Here is an 18,370-nt window from a genome sequence, read left to right on the forward strand (position 1 = left end):
GGTAAATTGCTTTAAACCGTGAATGTAACTTCAGTATTTTTACTCTCAATGACAAAAGACAAAATTGTTGCTGACACGTTAACCTTCTAGTGTTTTGAAATCCTGCCTTTAAACTTGTTAAGAGACACAGAAGCAGACACTTTCAGAAAGCTATCAGGTTGTGATAGAGGTAGCTACACTTACGAAAACCAGACCAAACCGGAAAGACTTATCATTGGAAACAGTCAGACTACGCCAACAGGGAGACCACATTCATGTTGTCAAACAATGTGGCATATGTTAGCTCACTACTAGCAATCAGTATTTTTTTTCTGGTAAGAAATAAGTTTAATATCACTAAATCAGTTTTTTTTACTGATACACATGCTTGTTGGTCTAACCACTGCCTTCCCCCTCTCTTCTGACAGTTCTACCATGCATGTGACCAGCCAGGTATTGTGGTCTTTTGCATCATGGAGTATGACGTCCTGCAGTTCTGTGACTTCCTCGGGTCGCTCATGTCAGTGTGGGTCACTGTCATTGCTATGGCCAGGCTAAAGTCGATCATTAAACAGGTAGGTTTTCACATACAAGGAATTTCATTTGTTCATTTGTCTTGGTATGTGGTACATAACAAAGGAGAGGATAGGAGAGTCAAGAACTGTTGTTTGTCAAAGTGAGTGCAGACAACGTTTGTCTTGATATTCAAACTGCCATTTTGTTTCAACTTTAATACAACTCGTGAGCTTGTGTTTTCTCTGTGGGAAGTCGAGAACACTGCATCCTATGCTCAGCGCTGAAGTGGATTAAGTCATGACAAAGTGTAGGAGCTGTGAGCTATCACATCATGTCCACTTGTGAAGTTGCTAACGTGTCAGTAGATTGTTAAAATCCACTTTCTTTTAGTACATTGGTATACATGATCAACATGAACGCAACCTCCAACACAGCTTAATAATGAGTGCACTTAAAATCTGACTGTCACAGTGCAGGTTTGTGCTCTATTAATTCTCTATACAAAACAGCACATCACACTTGTGCTGACCTGAATCAGTGCACGTAAAGCATACATGTGTACCGACATTAACAATACAGACTAATAAACACATGTTTTACTGTACTGTACTGCCAGCACTCAAAAGCTTTGAAAAGATTAAAGTTTACCAAAGCATCTCCACTGTTTTATTATTAGCTGATAGGGAACATTGTACCTGCCACCTCATATGTCTCCTGCGCTCCATTTAGGCGGTTTTCCACGCTCTTGCTGCTATGTAAAAAGCAGCACACCAGCTGCCGCGGAGCACAGCCGATGTTACCAGAAAGGCTCTGATTGGCTCGGTTGTCTCTCTAAATGAAGAGGCAGCCATTCGCAAGAGCAACTCCAGGCCTCTTTGATTTGCTTAAACTGTTAGATGTGGGCAGCGACTCAGACGTCTGGAACCAGACGTCTTCTGACCACAAACGCATGTCTGCTGGCTTGTATTGAGTCTGGCAAGACCTAAGCTGATAGCTCCATGCTAGTGGTGGACAAGTTGAGATAAGCCCTGAAGCAAAGAGGGATTTGAGGACTGTAGTAGAGCTGTGAAGGAGAGCTATAAACGAGTGCTGCATATGCCTCAATTTTTAGTTATAAATGAAAAGATCAATGTGTTAGAAACAGCAACGCGCAGTGCTAAATCCTCTGGTTGTTGACATATTGCGGTGGATAACAGTAAACACTAACAGGTGCACCTTCTCCCTGGGTCACTCCCTGGCTGCACACCAAGATGGAGCAGTCTCAGGAAATCTGTGTGTGTGTGTGTGTGTGTGTGTGTGTGTGTGTGTGTGTGTGTGTGTGTGTGTGTGTGTGTGTGTGTGTGTCCCTGTCCATAAATGAAACAGAGAGAAGGGGGAGGGGGAGAGAAGGCGGAGTAGTGGGAGGGAGGGAGGGTGTACGAACATCTGCTGTCCTCTAGAGTTTTCATTTTTGCTGAGCGCTGCAGTACGCAGTCACTAATCAAATCGCACATGTCAGGACTGGCAAGTAGAACTGTGTGTGTTTGTGTACTAGAGAGAGACAGTGTGCGTGTTTGTTTGTTTGTTTGTGTGTGTGTTTGTTTGTTTATATCAGTGACCACAGCAGCAGTGGAGGGTGAAGGACCCAGGGAGCACCTGATGGTATGTGTGTATGACTTTTGGACCTTCAAAGGTCTTAAGGTCCTCACAAATGTGTCAGCAAAATATCGCGCAAGGACATTTTTGCTGGTTCACATGAAGAAAGAGCTTCAGGAGGTATTTTAATCTCTACTTGCTGAAGGTTATTGCGTCACAATCACATAAATCAATTTAAAGGATAATTACGTTTTATTACATTATCAATCTCCTCTTTGTATATTTGACCCTCTTTTACTGAGCGGTTACGATAACCTTGTTCTCACCGAAGTAACTGCTGAGATCTGAGTACAACAGGACTTGAAGCATGAGAACATTTTAGTGAGATGATCTTAACCACACAAGTGATGTCCATGCATTCCCAGATTTTGCCAATTAACTTGGCAAGTGTAACGTTACAATTACAAATGGCCACAATTACAGAAATCATATCTAATCTGTTGTCCTTTAAGTCCATAAAATATAATTTATATTGTTTGTATATCTTGTATAAAGAGATTGTGTTCATTTACTAATTTAAAAAAATGACCATAGCATTAATTTACATTTTCAAAATTCATCATTCTGATAGTATGAGTGCTGCAACATTGGATAACACTTTATTTGGATGGACTGCCTGCAAATAGTTTATAGATAATTGGTAACATTTCAACTGTTTCACTTTGTCTGTAGAGTACATGTGACAATACACGTACACACATGCCCTTACCAAGATGTTTTTTATGTCTACACTTACCCAAACCGCAGTGGTGTAATGTCAGAAATGAGCTGCTGAATCTCAACTAACAAGCTATTTAAATGTCACAAATACTATAATACTACTATCTGTAGGCGGGCTCTCCGAATAAAGTGTTTGTTATTCAAATTATGCATATTGTACCACAATTATGTATAATATTTAGACAAACAAATCAGCAGATGGACAGACATTATTGAGTGCAGGTAGGAATTTTGAACAGCCACCTTGATGTTGAAACTGAGTAAACTGTTATGTTTGGTAGAGGCAGCCAAATCTGTAAAATTAGTGCAAAGAGCGGTGAAAGCATGCAGAAACTCAAGGTTTCAGCAATAATAAATTATTATTTTCTATGTGGTGAAGAGATGGTGAAGCTTCAAGGTCTTTTGCACATAACCATAAGATTTGTTTGAAAGCTCTAAAAGCTTGTAAGCAGACATGTCACATACAGAATGAAATCAATGCTAAAATGATTTACAATATTCAGTTCACTTTCTCCATGGTTGTTCAGTGCTACCCTTTTAAGACAGCTTATTGTAGCAGCATAGCATTAGGCATGTTGTAAGCCACACATGCACAAATACAGTATAAGTCCATGTTATTGTACTGTATATTGATAAGCATGAAAATATATGTGGTAGTTAAAAATAGAATTCCTACATGCTCGTCCGTCACATTGACGGATAAAGATTCATTACAGCAAAATCCCTGCCTGTGAGCGTCCACGCATTCATGCCTGAATATAATTCATGTATACATGCATGTTTGGGTGCACTATGACTGATGACTTTTGCTGCACAGAGTCCTCGGGCTGTACCACGCTGCTCTTCTCCTCCTTGCTCTGTGCCAATTAGTCCTGTTCTCCTGCAGACGGGTCATCCCTTCCCTGCTCGAAAATCCCCAATTTCTCCTCACGTTCCCTGCCAGGCAGTAGAGCGCAGACCTCAGGCATCCTGGACAGGCTTAAGTTCTCCCAAAGCATGTGTAGCACAGGGTATTGATTTTTTTCCCTCTCACTTTATCTCTTTCATATCCTGTGGCTTTATGTCAAATTGTGAGCTTGACAGAACAAAGTTAAGTTGGCATTATTTATAGCATGGCCCTCTATTGTTAGTGTTTCGTTATCATTGTTATATTGTGGCTCTTACTTATAGAGAGGACGTTCAGTTGGTGTATTACTCTGAAACCACTACCAATACAATGCCAACATTACAGGATAACTGGCATTATTTTATATCTTTCTTATTGTCAAGAAATCCCATTTAAAGAACAAACAACGTGTCTCTCAATAACTGCTCTGTCAGATGTAAATCTTTAACAATAGAGCACAAATATATTGTTTGATTTAAAACAAAAGGCTAATCTCCTAAAACAACTAGCCACTGTAGTCTTGTATATAAAACAGTAAATAGTGCATTTGTGGGGCTATTCAGTCACAGATTAATACACATTTGGTGCTCTAGTGCATATTTACTGCAGCAGGCTGCTGTATGTGGGATTGAGTCAAAATAAACTACAGTGTGTGTATTCATGATAATGAAGGAAAATGTCACCCAGTGCAACAGTGTGGGTTTTAATAGGGCTATTGCACAGAGGAATAAACTGTATTAGACTTACACAGACAGTACATGTTAGTAGGATCAATTCACTGTTGGTGATCACCCTTTCATTGGATTGCTTGGCCATAAGAAAAATATAGACTTTCTACAGCCCTGCCTATTAATATATATGGTTTTTCAAACAGTTTGCTGGCTAGTTAACATACCAGAGCAAACAACAAACTGTTAACTCCTTCCTAGTACCAAATAACTGCAGACATGATATTTCAAGTCTCCTTCACAATACTACGATTTTTCCTTAACCTTTTGTAAAACGGACTTGCACCCACGACACAGTAAAGCATATGTTTCCTTTTTCCTGCCTGTTTGTGTTACACTCAACCTTTTTTCAGCAACACAGTTCTCTACAAGACCTCCATGAATGCACCAGCTGTGTTAGGAAAAGTAGAACTCTCACATCCAAAAAACAGGACACAGGTGCAGAAATAATGAAAACAGAGTTCCATGCACAGTAGCTGAAAATCATCTCCCGGTGTTTCAGTAACCGTCAATCATTACAAAAAGATTTGTGATGCAACTGCAAAGCTTTTGTTACCGTTTTTCATACGTGTGGGGGAGGAAATTACAATTTGGACAGTATTTTTTTTCTCTCCAAAACCACCAATGTGCTGTTTCTTGACCACACACAACCATCCCCTGATTTACTGTGGAAGTAACTGTGTCAGCAGTGTTTATAGAGGGTTGTTATTGATCCATGTGGTTTTTTTTTTTGTCAAGGTGCTGTATCTGCTGGGGGCAATGTCTCTGTCCATGGCTCTGCAGCTAGATCGTCACGGTCTGTGGAACCTGCTGGGACCCAGCCTGTTTGCTCTGGGCATCATGGCCGTGGCATGGGTAAGGGCAACTTGTATATTTACTGCACAGTAGACCAGTGCTCTACAGCAAAAATTGGGACATCTAATGGAAATATAACAAAATTGAAGCTTCTCATCCTGTATTTCGGGAGTTAAGACTGATTTCTTCCCCCAAAAATTTTACTTGTTACACTGTGTGAGCCACTGGTCTACAAGGAATTTTTGCTCAGGATAAAAGATTATTCGTTTTAATACATAATGTGTGTTTGACATTCATAGACAAGCTTGTTCAGACATGCAGATGAAATGTGCCAGCACTGTCCCTCTATTGTTCCTCATGCCACTAAGTGTAAAAGGACTTAATCCATCATTTAAGCTTACGGCTGGAACATGGGGCTGGAACATGTGCATGGCTAAAAACTATGGGTTTCTGACCAATGAAGCTATTTTACATTAGCATGGAAGGGGCTTTAAAAGTTTTGCAGCCTGTGGGTATTAGTCATGGCTTGTAGTTCCATTATAAGTCAGCTTGTACTTTCACTGACTCTTCTCCGAGTCATAATGTGCTCCCTGAACTGAGAAGATAAAAAATAATAGTCTTTCAGGCAAGGTTCTTGAAAAAAAACCTTTAACACCAAACCTCTGACATGAGTTTGAAAACAAGGTTTGTGGCTTCCTTGGAGAAAGCTTTGCTTTGAATAAAGTGTGGGAGTTGTAGCTCTGAGAGTTATCTTTCTGTGAGCTGTAGGATCCTACAGAAACAGTGGAAGATGAAGAACTGTTTAATTCCACTATGTAAACCCTCCAGTTTTACATAGTACTCCACCATAAGTAGGAGACAGTATATTTTACTATACACGGAATTCTTCTCTTCTGAGATTAACAACAGCGCCTCAAAATTCATGCACGGCACTAATGTATCATTCAAATGTGAGTATATTTGGAAATTTACATAAAACGCCATTGGCTTCCACTATTTGCCTGGTTGTCCTTAGGTGTTGGCACATTAGTAATTCAATTATAGATGACTCACTGACATGTGTTATTTGACAAACACAAAATGCAAATATCATGGTCTGATATACTGTGACAATATCTACAGAATGGAAGTAGACACAGATTTTGTGCAGTTTGAAAATGACAGACAGACACAATCTCTGATCTTCCAGTGACGATGAACTGCACACTAACTAGCCACAATAGTAAACTCAGCATCACAACTTTTCCATAAAAAGTCACTTGGATCTTGGATGCTAGTGTTGGCATTTTTTAAAGATAAACCTGGCCTCACGTTTTGATTACTTGACACTTCATAATTTATCAGCTGCTCAATAGCGTATGTCTACATTTCGACAGTCTCTCCTCAGTGCTGCACCTCTGAGTTTCAGCACCACACATTTTCTACAAGAGCCCTTTCATTTCAACTTGTCATGTTTCTGCAAAGCCTGGCATTCTGAATGTTCCCAGACACAACCGAATTAGATCAGTCAAGCGGAGGGCACAGAGCAAGCGCTTGCTGCTTTGCAGTGGTGTCATGAACACTAAGCAAAAGAGGAGAAGTTCAATTCTGTCAATGCCAAATATCCCTAATTCTCCGAACTGAATAGGGCCCCCGACTTATGCATGAAAAGACCGTCCAGGTCTGAAATGTGTAGGTCCAAAGGGACTGGAACAGTCAAACACATTTTATGTTTTTCTTCACTGGGATTCACATAGAGTATTAGTCTTTAACCTAAAATGTATACAGCTTAATAACTCAATCAGAGCCATTTTCCTGCTAGAATACAGTAATTATTCTTGTCATTCATGAACGGTTTACATTTCCCTCGACAATGTAGGGATTCTTTATAGTAATGTTTTGGGAGAAAATATAATGCAAGCAATCAGTGTTTATGAACCGATGAAAATAGAGACTGAATACAATAACGAAGCACTCTCTAAACACCATTTAGAAGGAAATGAAATGAAATGTCCAAGTCTCTCTGTGCTACACTTTCAGCAATTGTGAGCCACTTACAAAATGAGCACATTCTCTATATTAAACAAATAGAGACATCATATCCAGTTACTGCCAAAAGGAACATGAGCATAAATAACAAAATGGCCAAAGCGGTGACTAGCCAATCAATGATGACCAATTTAAAACAGCTATCAGGTTATTATGATCATTTTGATGGACTTTATGCTGCAGTAGTAGTCATGAATACAAATTTCAGACAATAAAACCAATGGAGATTTATGAGGAATCCCTTCTCTCTGTTGCTCCAATCAAAGTAAACTGCCTGCTGCTCCCACTCTGAAATCCTATTGGTCTCAATGTTTGAATGACTGCTCCCTGTATGATCTCCCACTTCAATATCCTGTTTCTACATGACATGTGTTCATTAAATTAAGGAAATGAGAACATTAAACACAGAGCCTTTGAGATCAGTTGCAAAGGAAATAAACTGTAAAATGGTTTATTTTATGGGTCCCAGAGTTTCCTAATAATTTTCTAGAAAGAAATTGATATATAACTGTTGTTTCTTTACACGTTTCTTGGAAAGGGCTGTTTAATTTGAGACTAATTACAGCAACAATTGAAATGACATTAATTGGCACAATTTATTTTCAATTTATAGCAAAGGCAAGACAGCGTTTTAAGATGGTATTGTGCTTTTCCAGAGAAACACGCAGAGCAGCTGATGTGCACACATCTCAAATCTCAACAACATGTAGGCTAACGTACATTTAGAGCAAATTCTTTAGTAAAGCATTTAGAGCATTTTGGACATACTGTGCAGCATAATACTTCCACAAGTGATCTTCTAGCAGAGCATATAGCTAAATTCATACTAGATGCTTGAAGGAACTTAATGATCCATCCTGTTACCCATCCTGTCATATTAATAAATCCAAATTCTTTCACATATGTTTCACAGATGTAGGGGTCTGTTAACAGTGGAATTTATTTCCATTTCCAATTTTTTTCTGCGTGCCATTTGCTAAACGTGACTCTGTTTCCTACTGGACATAAGTTATACCCCCACTTATACACTTGCAAAACATGTCTGAATGACTCCTGTGTGTGTTTGCTTATGTGCAGCCTGGAGAAGCATAAATCCAGCTTTACTCAGTAGTGAGCAGGTCAGATTAACATAAATAAAAACTAAATGTTTTTCTGATTTGGTTTGGTTGTAAATTACAGACAATTCAACAAACATGGGAATAAATTAAATAATTATTTACCTGGGTTTTTAAATCATTGAAGTTATTTGCATTGTGCAGTTCTTTCCTGGAATTTCTTTTTGGAAACAGCTTCTTATAAACTCCACCAAACTCCAGCTCTTAAAATTAGTTACTTATTGTTCCGGGGTCATGCGTCATGAAATATTATTAGGTGTTAGGTGTTCAAATTTTAAAAAAATGTGAGGTAGCACCGGCACAAGTGCTATGCTATGTCAGACAGATGCTTACACACACAAAATAAATCATACAGAGTCAGAGTCGCCAACTTTCTCACTACAATTAGTGACTTTTCCAACCCTCTTAATATTATTCCTAAAAAGCAACTAGGGATACATTTAGCAAGTTATTTAGACCATCGGGGTTGATTATATTCAGATATATTTTATTGTATATTGTGTCCATGACTCTCCTGCCAACAGCGTCGAGGTCTCTCCCTCTTCTCTTTCGCTGTGCACAGGCAGTCAGTAGATGTGGCATGTGGGCCATGTTTGAGCCTTTCACTCATTCTTTCTATCTGGACCTGTGGATTATCCTTGAGTTTATATGTAAATAGTTTGTTTGAGCTTGTTAATATTTAAATAGTTTTTCTTGATCTCCTTCCTGTCTTTGTTGATTTGTTTTAAAACATTTTTACTTATATATGAATATGAAATACATGATGTCGCTGTTGTGAGTTTGTGATTATTCGGCTAAATAATAGTAATTTTGACCTTGTATGTATGTGAATTTCCATCGCTGTACACCAATCAGAAACAGATTTGCATCTGCACTGCAGTGGTGCATTTACTGATCAAACATAAATACACAAAAAACAGTGACTCAACCAAAAAGTAAAAGAATATTGAACACAGAGGGTGCTTCCAATTTTTGTATTTTGATATAAGCGCAGGGAATCATTTTACAGAGATTATGGTCTCAACCTGTAATATTTGTGTAGCATCCTGAGATAACTTCTGTTATGATTTGGCACAAAAAACAAACAAACAAATAAAACAGAATTGAAATTTAATTGGAACAACTAGCAAACACCAGAGTGAGTAGCTGAAATGATTTAAGTTACTGAAACAAAGTTATTAAGAAATTCAATTTGGGACAATGGTTTTGGAGTCTGGGACAGTTGAAAGTAGAATTCAGGACAGTTGGGGGACACTGAAGAAAAAAAGTAAATAATGAATAATAAAAGTAAAATGAATTAGCGGGTATTCATCAAGTGTACTTATTGAACATGTTATCCAGGAAACCTCCTAAGAAACAATAGTTAGATATCCACTCCTTTTAGGAATGTATTAAAAATCTAAGGGACCTGTAAAACCTCAACGCAAGCCATGAAAAACATCTTCGGTTTAAACTTTGCTATTTTAAACTTCATAGTAAATAGGTCAAAATGGTGAAGTTGTAAACATTGTTTTATGTGTCTATTGGCCTGTCAGACGGTGCGCACCATCCGTAGGCGACGTTGCTACCCGCCCACTTGGAAGCGCTGGGTGTTCTTCCTCTTCCCGGGCACCATGATCGCCACGTCTGCCGTGGCCCTTTACGCCTTTGTGGAGACCGAGGAGAACTACTTCTACATCCACAGCATCTGGCACATGCTGATCGCAGGGAGTGTGGGCTTCCTCCTGCCGCCCCGCGCCAAGCCCGATGCCAAGGTGACCCCGCTAAAGCGTAGGCGAGGCTGCGGGTATCAGCTGTGCGTTAACGAGCATGAGGAGCTGGGCCTGGTGGACCCTGCCATCATCTCCATCAACAGCATCTGTACCAGCTGATAAACTCCCCACTCCCAACCTTTTACCTTAGAGACACTTCATTGCCTTCTTTTACTTGGGAAATTCACACACGGGAAATTAAGCCACAGAACTTGAAAAAGCAATGTAAATACTTTAATGCAGATGTGACACATTGGGTTTCTTTTTTTGGTTGTTATTGTCATGGTAATTACTATCAATACAACTGTAATTATTATTATCTATAGTTAAAGTTGTTCTGATGAATTGTGGGTGTACAGTGACACACAGTTGTTTGTGAATATGTATTTAAAGTCAAAGCTGAAACACTGCTGCTATCTGACGGTGACTGTAAAACTGCTTCTATTGGTTATTTATTGGTGGTCTTGTAAACAGGCCAATTATTTTACTGTTGGGCACAGATCAGGGGAGACGGTGGGGGGACATTTATCAAGGGCACGGCTTTTCTGAAATTCTTTTGGAATATATCTTTTGCACTGAGACACAAAAATGTTATTCTGTAAATTTTTATAACAATATAAACTACAGTGGGCATCACAAATGTAAAATCTAGTTGTCATGTGGAATGTTAGACTGTCTTTTGCAATTGCAATGTATTGCTTTTACACGAATGTGCTGATTGTTCTTGATGGGAACAATTCCAAAGTCCAGCTGCCTGTTGAAAGAGAAGAGGGGAGGCAGGATTATTTCAGAGACCTCAAACCAAGACCTCACCTCCCTGTTCTTTTCTGACAGGACCTGTGTGACACCACATTCATAAACAATAAATGTTTTCTTTCTTTGCCTGAGTATTACTTCTGCTTTCAAAGCTTTTAAACGTAGTGCAACTGGTGAACCTCCCACAAAGACATCATTTTGCAATTCCTGCCCTAATGGAAGCCGGTGGTACTCAGACAGTGAGATGAGACGCTGTCAACGGCATCCTCCCAGGAATAGAGCAGGAGATAAATAATTCTCCTACAGAGCAGCAGTATGAAGGCAGCTTCAGAGCATACTGTCAATATGAAGCCTCGCTCTTATATAAGGACAGAGAGTTTTTATGACTCTTTGCTTTATGCCTTATTAGGCATGATCCATCAGTATTTATCATCCTGTGAGCGCACAGTCTTATAAAATTATTTGAGAAAAGAAAGATGAAAGTAATAATTATTTTTTGCAACTGTACCACAGCTAATAGCACACTAATAAAACAAGATTTAGAGTCTACAGCCATGCTAGCAGCTCTGTGAGACTACTAACTGCTTACATAAACATGCCAACATTCTCACAATTATAATACTAGCATATTGATGTTTAGTACATAGGTTATAATTTTTTACCATGTTCACATTTGATAATTAGGTTTATGGGAATGTCATTAGTTATTCAGGTATGAAAGATGTAAATTTTCACCAGGTAATGGTACTTTAAATGTCAGGGGATCAAAGTGAGAACAAGTCATCTTTTTGGGGGGACAGTTGTCATATTTTATTAAAAACTAAAATGTCAAACTCGTGGTGGTGATATTAAAAATCTTACATTACCAAAGTCAGTAGGATAAAAGGCACACTGATATTTCTACTAAATGTACCAATCCATTCAGTAGATTGAGTTTACAGGGAAAGTGAAAGATATGACTGGCACTAGAGGAAAAGCGAGCTTCACCAAAGACAGTAGAAATCATCCTCTGGGAACCTCATCCAATCCATTGTGAGATTTTTCAGTCTGGACCGAAGTGGTGAATACACCAACTGGCCAACATTGTCGACATCCCTAGAGCCATGTCTCTAGCATGGCTAAAAATCAACATGGGCCTTATGGGAATAGTTTGGAAAATCTGCTAATTTGCTTTCTTACCAAGTGATGGACGATAGGATTGATACTACTCATATTTGTATGTTAAATATGAGGCTACAACCCAGAAACAACTTAGCTTAACCCCCTATGTGTTTTCATACACATCGTTAATTGTACCAAACAAGATATAATGTGTTTATTAGTGAGGGAACCATCTCCCAACTGGAGCAGATAGATATTAAAGTGGTATTCTCATCTAACTCTCGGCAAAATGTGAAAATATTTCTTTAAGGATATTCAAATAAACATTAACTAAAAAATAGATAGTAATGTTTGATCAATGTAGATTTACTAAGTGATTAAAGATCCCCTCCAGACATACAAGTAGTCTTCTTGTAACAATAATGTGTGTCTGATGTTTTTTCCCCTAAAAAAAGTATAATGTCCACATTAAAATCCTTAAAAAGGGATCTACTTCTTTTACCTCCTAAGACACAAGATTCTCAGTGTATGTGCACTGTAGGCTTCAAGTTTCTACATCACACTTGTGGAAGTTGCATACTGGACCAGGGTTGACTTCCAAACTATTTGTGATGTCACAAATCATGCTCTTAGATCCGCCCATTAAAATCTGATTTTCTATGAGCAGAGAGAAACTTTCCACTTTCAGCAGACAAATTTGAAAACATCCTTCTAGTGTCAAAGTCTGCACATACATCATTATGCACAGTGAAGCTCAAACATTCAACTTTAGGAACCAAAAAATAATAAGTTTGAGTGGAGGTAGACTTTAAGCTAAGAAGTAAAACAAACACACAGACCCTCACTCCAATGGCCTAATCAACAACTTTTAATTTAAGCTTTGCAAGCAAAGAATTTATTTACAGAGCAAGACAGAGGAGAAAAAACTGATTCCTCATTTTTACCAGAACTGCCACTGCTGCAGCTAATTATGCATCAATTCCTTACTTGGAGTGTTTCTGTTGAGCTTTGAAAATCTGATGGAATGAGGTCACTGGAGGGCATTTAAAGTCCTTACATTAACGTTTCTTCTCGCCACTCTATGTCTAAAAGGAATAAAAGCACAAGCACACAAATTAGATGTCTAATAGTCACGTAGCAATATGACTAATACACAGTGGAATTGCTTCATGCTTTTATCAAAATTTTGTTGAATCATACTCATATTTATATTCTTTATATCCTTTTATTACGGTATATTAAACAGTATATATTAAACTGAACAGCCCACTCAACCTGTATATTAAATAGAGTATTTGTTGCTCTCTTCATAACATGAAAAAGAAATGGAGTTTGGCTCTCTTTTTTTAGTGTGAGCAGATAAATTAAGGAACACTATTCTAAAAGGATTCAGTTGATACTGAAAGGAGAAATAAATTCAAATGCAAAAGGAAATAGTAAAATCAACACAAAACTTTGTAAAGCTGTGTATATTTCAGGGCATTTCTCAGTCACTTCCTTCCCTGTCAATTCAATGAAAAGCCAAGTAATGGAAATTCATGTAATAAGAGATCCGATATTCCAAGTGCAGAGTGGGGTGCACTGGCGGGAATAAAAGCCTTTGACTGTACTTAATAACACAAATTAGACCAAAATGACAAGGTCTTAGATATTGAAATTTCAAACAGTGGATATCCCTATACTTCTACCACACATGAAATCAAAGCAAGTACCTTCTTTGTATTCATGGATTCTTGGCTAACATATCTAACAGGATTATTACTGTGACACACCATAACCTACAGCACTAGAGCAATTTCAGCTCGGCTTATTTGCATGGCTGTTTTTCCTTTGGTTAAATCCTACAGTCATACAGAGTACAGAGCTACTGTACTGAGATAGATATACGATGAACTCCACAGCATCAAAATACGACTTTTGCTACTTTTTATTTTATTTGACAATTGCTACCTTACATTCTGGTGTCCACATGTTGCAGGTCCGTCTCACCCTTGCTTTAACAAGACTAACGAGGCTACAGCAGCTCTGTGAGGCTGTTATTAAGCACAGCAATAGTTTCAGCTAACTTCCAATGTCACCATGCCATCATGCTCACAACAACAATGCATCCTAAATGATAAAAATGTCAACTGGTTGTTGGTGGCAATACATTCATTATTTCTGAGATTTTCAGTCTGGACCAAAGTGGCTGACTGACTGGCAGACCGACATTGCCATCCCTAGAGCCATGTGGCAAAAAAAAAAATGTATTACCTAAATGGGGAGATGTCAATTATTTTCGAAACTATGGCATATTTATCATGTCTATAAAGTATTCTTTTAAAAGAAAATCTTCAAGAACAGTCCAAATATTTTCTATGGATTTTATATATTCAGGATAGATGCTAATTAGAGTCTGCAGTGATGCAAATCAGGCACTCACATTCACACTCATCAGGCACTCATTCATACTTAAAGGAGCACAAACTAATACATGCATAAAATGTCAAACACCTTTAGCAGCTACAATACGCAGCATATTCACAAATACGAAGGCTCACCTTAAAGGTCTGTCAGCTTTCAGTGTTACAAGGTTGTATAAGCAAAACCTAACCCTGCAGAAAGGTGGGAAATGGACATGTGTGCAATTAAAGTTTAGATTTTTATTCTCAAAAACAAGTTTCATAGCGATTAACAAAGGTCAGAAGTAGACACACATGCTTTATTATGCTACAGTGAATGGACAAAATGCTGAAGATTCCCTGTGAAAAAGGGACTGTGAATTTAAACAAACTAAAGCACAATTACAAAGCAGCAAAACAGACAAGTAATTTTCATTTGAATACTAATTAGCGATAAGTGGTAGCATTACAGGAGTTCAGAGAATGTGAGTTTAAAACTCAACAAAATACGGCAAACAGAGCTACTAAGAGGAACAAAAGATGCACCTCAAACTGCAGGTGCATCTGTCAGAAAGTCACAGAATTACTGAATGCTGCAGAGGGAACACTCTTGAAAATTATGACAACTTATTTCAAACAGGGACAAACTGCCTGCTTACTCGGTTTAGAATTTCCACCTGAATGTCACACATCATAAGCATCCAAAAGCTAGGACTTTCTATACCAGAAATGCAATTTGTGCACCACTTGTATCCAAGGTCAACACAAAGATGCATAATGTGTTCTAAGGAGCAGAGATGCTGAAGGGCTGATAGAGAACTAATGAGTCATATTGCCTCTTTTCATTCAGAATGGGTTGAATTTGAAGAAAGCCAAAGGATGCATTTGACCTACAACGTCTGTTTACCACCATTAAACATGTTATTCAATCTGTAATGGTTTTGGCATCCATCCGGTGAGAGTCACAGGTCCAATGTTTGTTCTACATGACTGCATAGCAACCAGGAAATATGAGGTCATTTTATAGGACCAGATGCATTCTAGGGTGCAAACACTGGTCCATAATGATTCTAGGTTAGTTTAGGTTAAGTTAATAAACAATCTGTTACATATGTTGTGGGTCAATTTAATTACTGTAATTAAACAAATATAGTTGTTTGTTTCTCCCTTTTCTCTCTTATTTCTCATTTTTCATGGAGAGGTCAAAGCCTGCCCCTCAGGGGGCAAAACATTTGGCTTTTCCTGCATCTTCATCATGCTATCACTCACTTAAATTGAGCTTGAAACAGCCACAAGCCTCATTTGCCTCATGAGCCAGACATTCTGCATAAAGTTGTGATTTAAATATAAATGAGAGATTAGTGAATGTCCATGAGGGAGATTAGAAGTTAGGAAAAAGAGCAAAACCAGCAATGAAGTTATTACAGCTGCTGTAGCTCTATCAGTTAGAGGCGGCAGAAAAGCTGTTCTTTAACAGCAAACAGCACAGAGACTGCAGGGAAAGTGGAGACTCTTGAGTTTGATCTCAACTACTGAAGTCAGGGCTGCAGGTTAAATACTGTACAGGGGAACAAGCCCAGCACTGAACATAGCTGTTAATGGGGAGGAGGAAGAAGTCTATATATAAAATATTATTTTGTCAGTGAGCTGATGCACACTAGTACTGATTGTGAGTTTGGGCGTGTGGAACGTCAAAGTAAAGGGAATGCACATACATCTCAACAGACCAATGTTTAACTGGACACTGTCTAGGTATCCCTATGGCAGCTGGTTCACACTGCACAGCCACTACCTGCAGGTGTGATCACGCCACAGTGTGCAGCCAATCGATATCATATACAGAAATCACCAGGCCAAATCCTATTGTTGCTGTTGTCTCTCAGGACTGCTTGTCCATGTTTTACTTGCAAGTTACTTTATTGTTGCCTTTTTTCATTTTCTTAGTTTTTAATTATGATAGGTCACCAGGTCAAAATACTTTTGGGTTTGATCATCAAATACCTGCAAACTGATATTCTCATCTGCCTCAGCTACATCTGTTTAGCACTAATTGGCAGATGTTAGCATGATTACTTGTTAAACTAAGATGGTGCACATGGTAAACATTATACCTGATTTACATCAAGATGTAATGGATGTTGGCATGCTAACAATAACATTTAGCTCAAAGCACTGCTGTGCAGCTAAACAGAGCTGCTAGCATGGCTGTAGACTCTTTTTAATTTTGTTTGTAGACTGTGTGGAGATAAAAACAAATAAAACAACACTTATATAACATAATACATATTTGAATATTGATTATCAAAAAAGATAAAGGGCAACCAAAACATTTGAACCAGCTAGTTTTCCACTACTTGACTAAAGACAGAAGGAACAAGGTTTTTATACACTGTCGTTTTTATTCAGCAGGGATTGCTACCCACATTACATGTTTGGTGCTGATATTAATCATTCAAATTATTTGTAGAATTTGTTTATTACAACTGGGAGCAGACTTCACATACAATTATTTCAAACATTAAACATACATATTACCAGTATATTAGAACTACACAGGAAATAATACTATATAATGAGATGGTTGTGCAGAAAACTACAGAGCACAAATGCTTTTTAAGATTGTATTTCCTAGGATTTTCTTTCTACATAATCCATGCTTATGTAGAAAGAAAATCACAGGTACACAGGAAATAAAACCTGAAATTTGACAAATGGAACACACATCAGAGTCAGTGCGCTCAAAAAAGTGAAGCGGGGGTCCAATTATGTCGTAATTTTATATGTGTGCATGCTGAATGCTGATTATCCAACTTCCGTGTCCCATTGCACTTTGTTCCTGTTACCCTGAGATAAAAATGAACGTGTTATCCCATGATTATTTCTCTCAACTCACAGATCATTATATATAAAGAGGTACCACGAGTTCATTATAGAACAGTATGGTTCTGACTAGTCTGAATCTTTTAGATACTGATCATTCAATGTCACATGAAATTTTAAATTAAGTTTTAAAGTGAGTCCTAAATAGAGAGGTATAGAGGGGGAAGAAAACTGTCAAAACAGGGCAGATCTGAATAAGTAGCTTCACATCTCTGATTTGGCTGCGCTCTGCTCCTCCTCCAGATTCCTGTCAGCACATACTGGACCCAAACACATCAAGCAGACAGCCTGGCTGTCTGATGGGACCTGAAAGGTCATGCTAGATTTCAGATGCTGTGTAGAGAGGGATCGGCTGAATGTTGGAGCTTGGAGATTTAATAAGGTCTGTCGTGGGTATATAGTGTGTAGCCCCACACAGACATCTGTCATACAGGGTGGAATGATGACTGGCTTTTGATTCAGTGAAAAGCCTCTGGGTTTGTAGAGTGCTAATGATGCTCGCAGTCTAAGAAGCAATGATCTTGCGACTTCAAAATGAAGGGTCATTGTCCTTGTAGTTTAGTCTCAGATTTGACTGCTGATCATAGGGATGGGGGCTTTAATTATCACTCCTCAATGTCAACACTGTTGTGAGTGTTGAGATGCCAAGTCTTTGAGTATGTTCTAAAGTTTGCCACAGTTTCATGCAAGTTAACATCAAAACAAATGCAGTCAGGGCCTTCATAAAATCCATATTTATCCTTTTAACAGGAATTGTTTGCATAAAAGCATGTCATGTCTTATGTAACTGATACAGTTGGATGTGAAAAGAGTTAAAATCTTTTACTTGAAGTGGCTGTAATTGGTATCTTTAGAATAACCATGTACCTAATGACCACATGAACCCACAGAGAAGTATCACTAGCGGCTTTATGGAGCTTTATAGTGAGTTTTACCTCATTGTTTAACTGTTTTGGCTAACTCTTGTCACTTTCATAAAATTGCTCAAGATAAGCAGAAATAAAAGCTAGAGCAACTAGATGGCAACATGGGGAATTTAGAGAACTCAAGAGTTGGTTGGTCAAAAACAGAGCTAAAAGAGAGTATTACCTGAGAATGA

The 18,370-nt window shown here is 38.3% G+C and overlaps 1 protein-coding gene across 1 annotated transcript in view; it reads left to right on the top strand.

The window, feature by feature from the left end:
• tmem8b (transmembrane protein 8B) overlaps positions 1-11,033 on the top strand; it is a 36,142-nt gene extending 25,109 nt beyond the window's left edge. Inside the window, exons 11-13 of the mRNA XM_051422694.1 lie at positions 408-554; positions 5,203-5,319; positions 9,938-11,033. Coding sequence (XP_051278654.1) covers positions 408-554; positions 5,203-5,319; positions 9,938-10,273 — 600 coding nt within the window. The 3' untranslated portion in view covers positions 10,274-11,033. The remainder of the gene's footprint in view (positions 1-407; positions 555-5,202; positions 5,320-9,937) is intronic.
• Positions 11,034-18,370: the final 7,337 nt, after the last annotated feature.

The sequence above is a fragment of the Dicentrarchus labrax genome, unplaced genomic scaffold (genome assembly GCF_905237075.1).
Source record: "Dicentrarchus labrax unplaced genomic scaffold, dlabrax2021, whole genome shotgun sequence".
In the NCBI taxonomy this organism is placed as follows: Eukaryota; Metazoa; Chordata; class Actinopteri; family Moronidae; genus Dicentrarchus; species Dicentrarchus labrax.